Genomic DNA, 300 nt, shown 5'->3' with positions numbered 1-300 from the left:
TAAAGGAACCACGAAAGAGAATGATAATGCTATGGAATACAGACCTAAAAGAATAAAACAAATCGAAAAAGTGAAAGAAAACATGCGTAAAATAAATCATTAAAAACACAAATGAAATGGGAACCTAAACACAAATGAATAAAGATAATTACAAGAGAAAAAAAGGTAATAAAGACGAGACTCACCCAAATACGAAAAGGCGATGAAGCGTGGGCGTTCTGTGGGCGGAATCCATCGGGATAAAAGGGCGTGCATTGAAGGCCAAGCCACGCCCTACGAGGAAGACCAATGTTATGGGTA

At 38.3% G+C, this 300-nt stretch overlaps 1 protein-coding gene across 1 annotated transcript in view; it reads right to left on the bottom strand.

Moving 5' to 3' along the window:
* Positions 1 to 300, bottom strand: part of LOC119593101 (sialin-like) — a 35,739-nt gene that overhangs the window by 11,277 nt on the left and 24,162 nt on the right. The window contains exon 7 of the mRNA XM_037942065.1: positions 186 to 273. Within this exon, the coding sequence (XP_037797993.1) occupies positions 186 to 273 (88 nt within the window). The remainder of the gene's footprint in view (positions 1 to 185; positions 274 to 300) is intronic.

The sequence above is a fragment of the Penaeus monodon genome, chromosome 31, assembly GCF_015228065.2.
Source record: "Penaeus monodon isolate SGIC_2016 chromosome 31, NSTDA_Pmon_1, whole genome shotgun sequence".
NCBI lineage: Eukaryota > Metazoa > Arthropoda > Malacostraca > Decapoda > Penaeidae > Penaeus > Penaeus monodon.
Note: the sequence above shows the minus strand (reverse complement) of the source record. Positions and strands in the feature narration are given on the sequence as shown.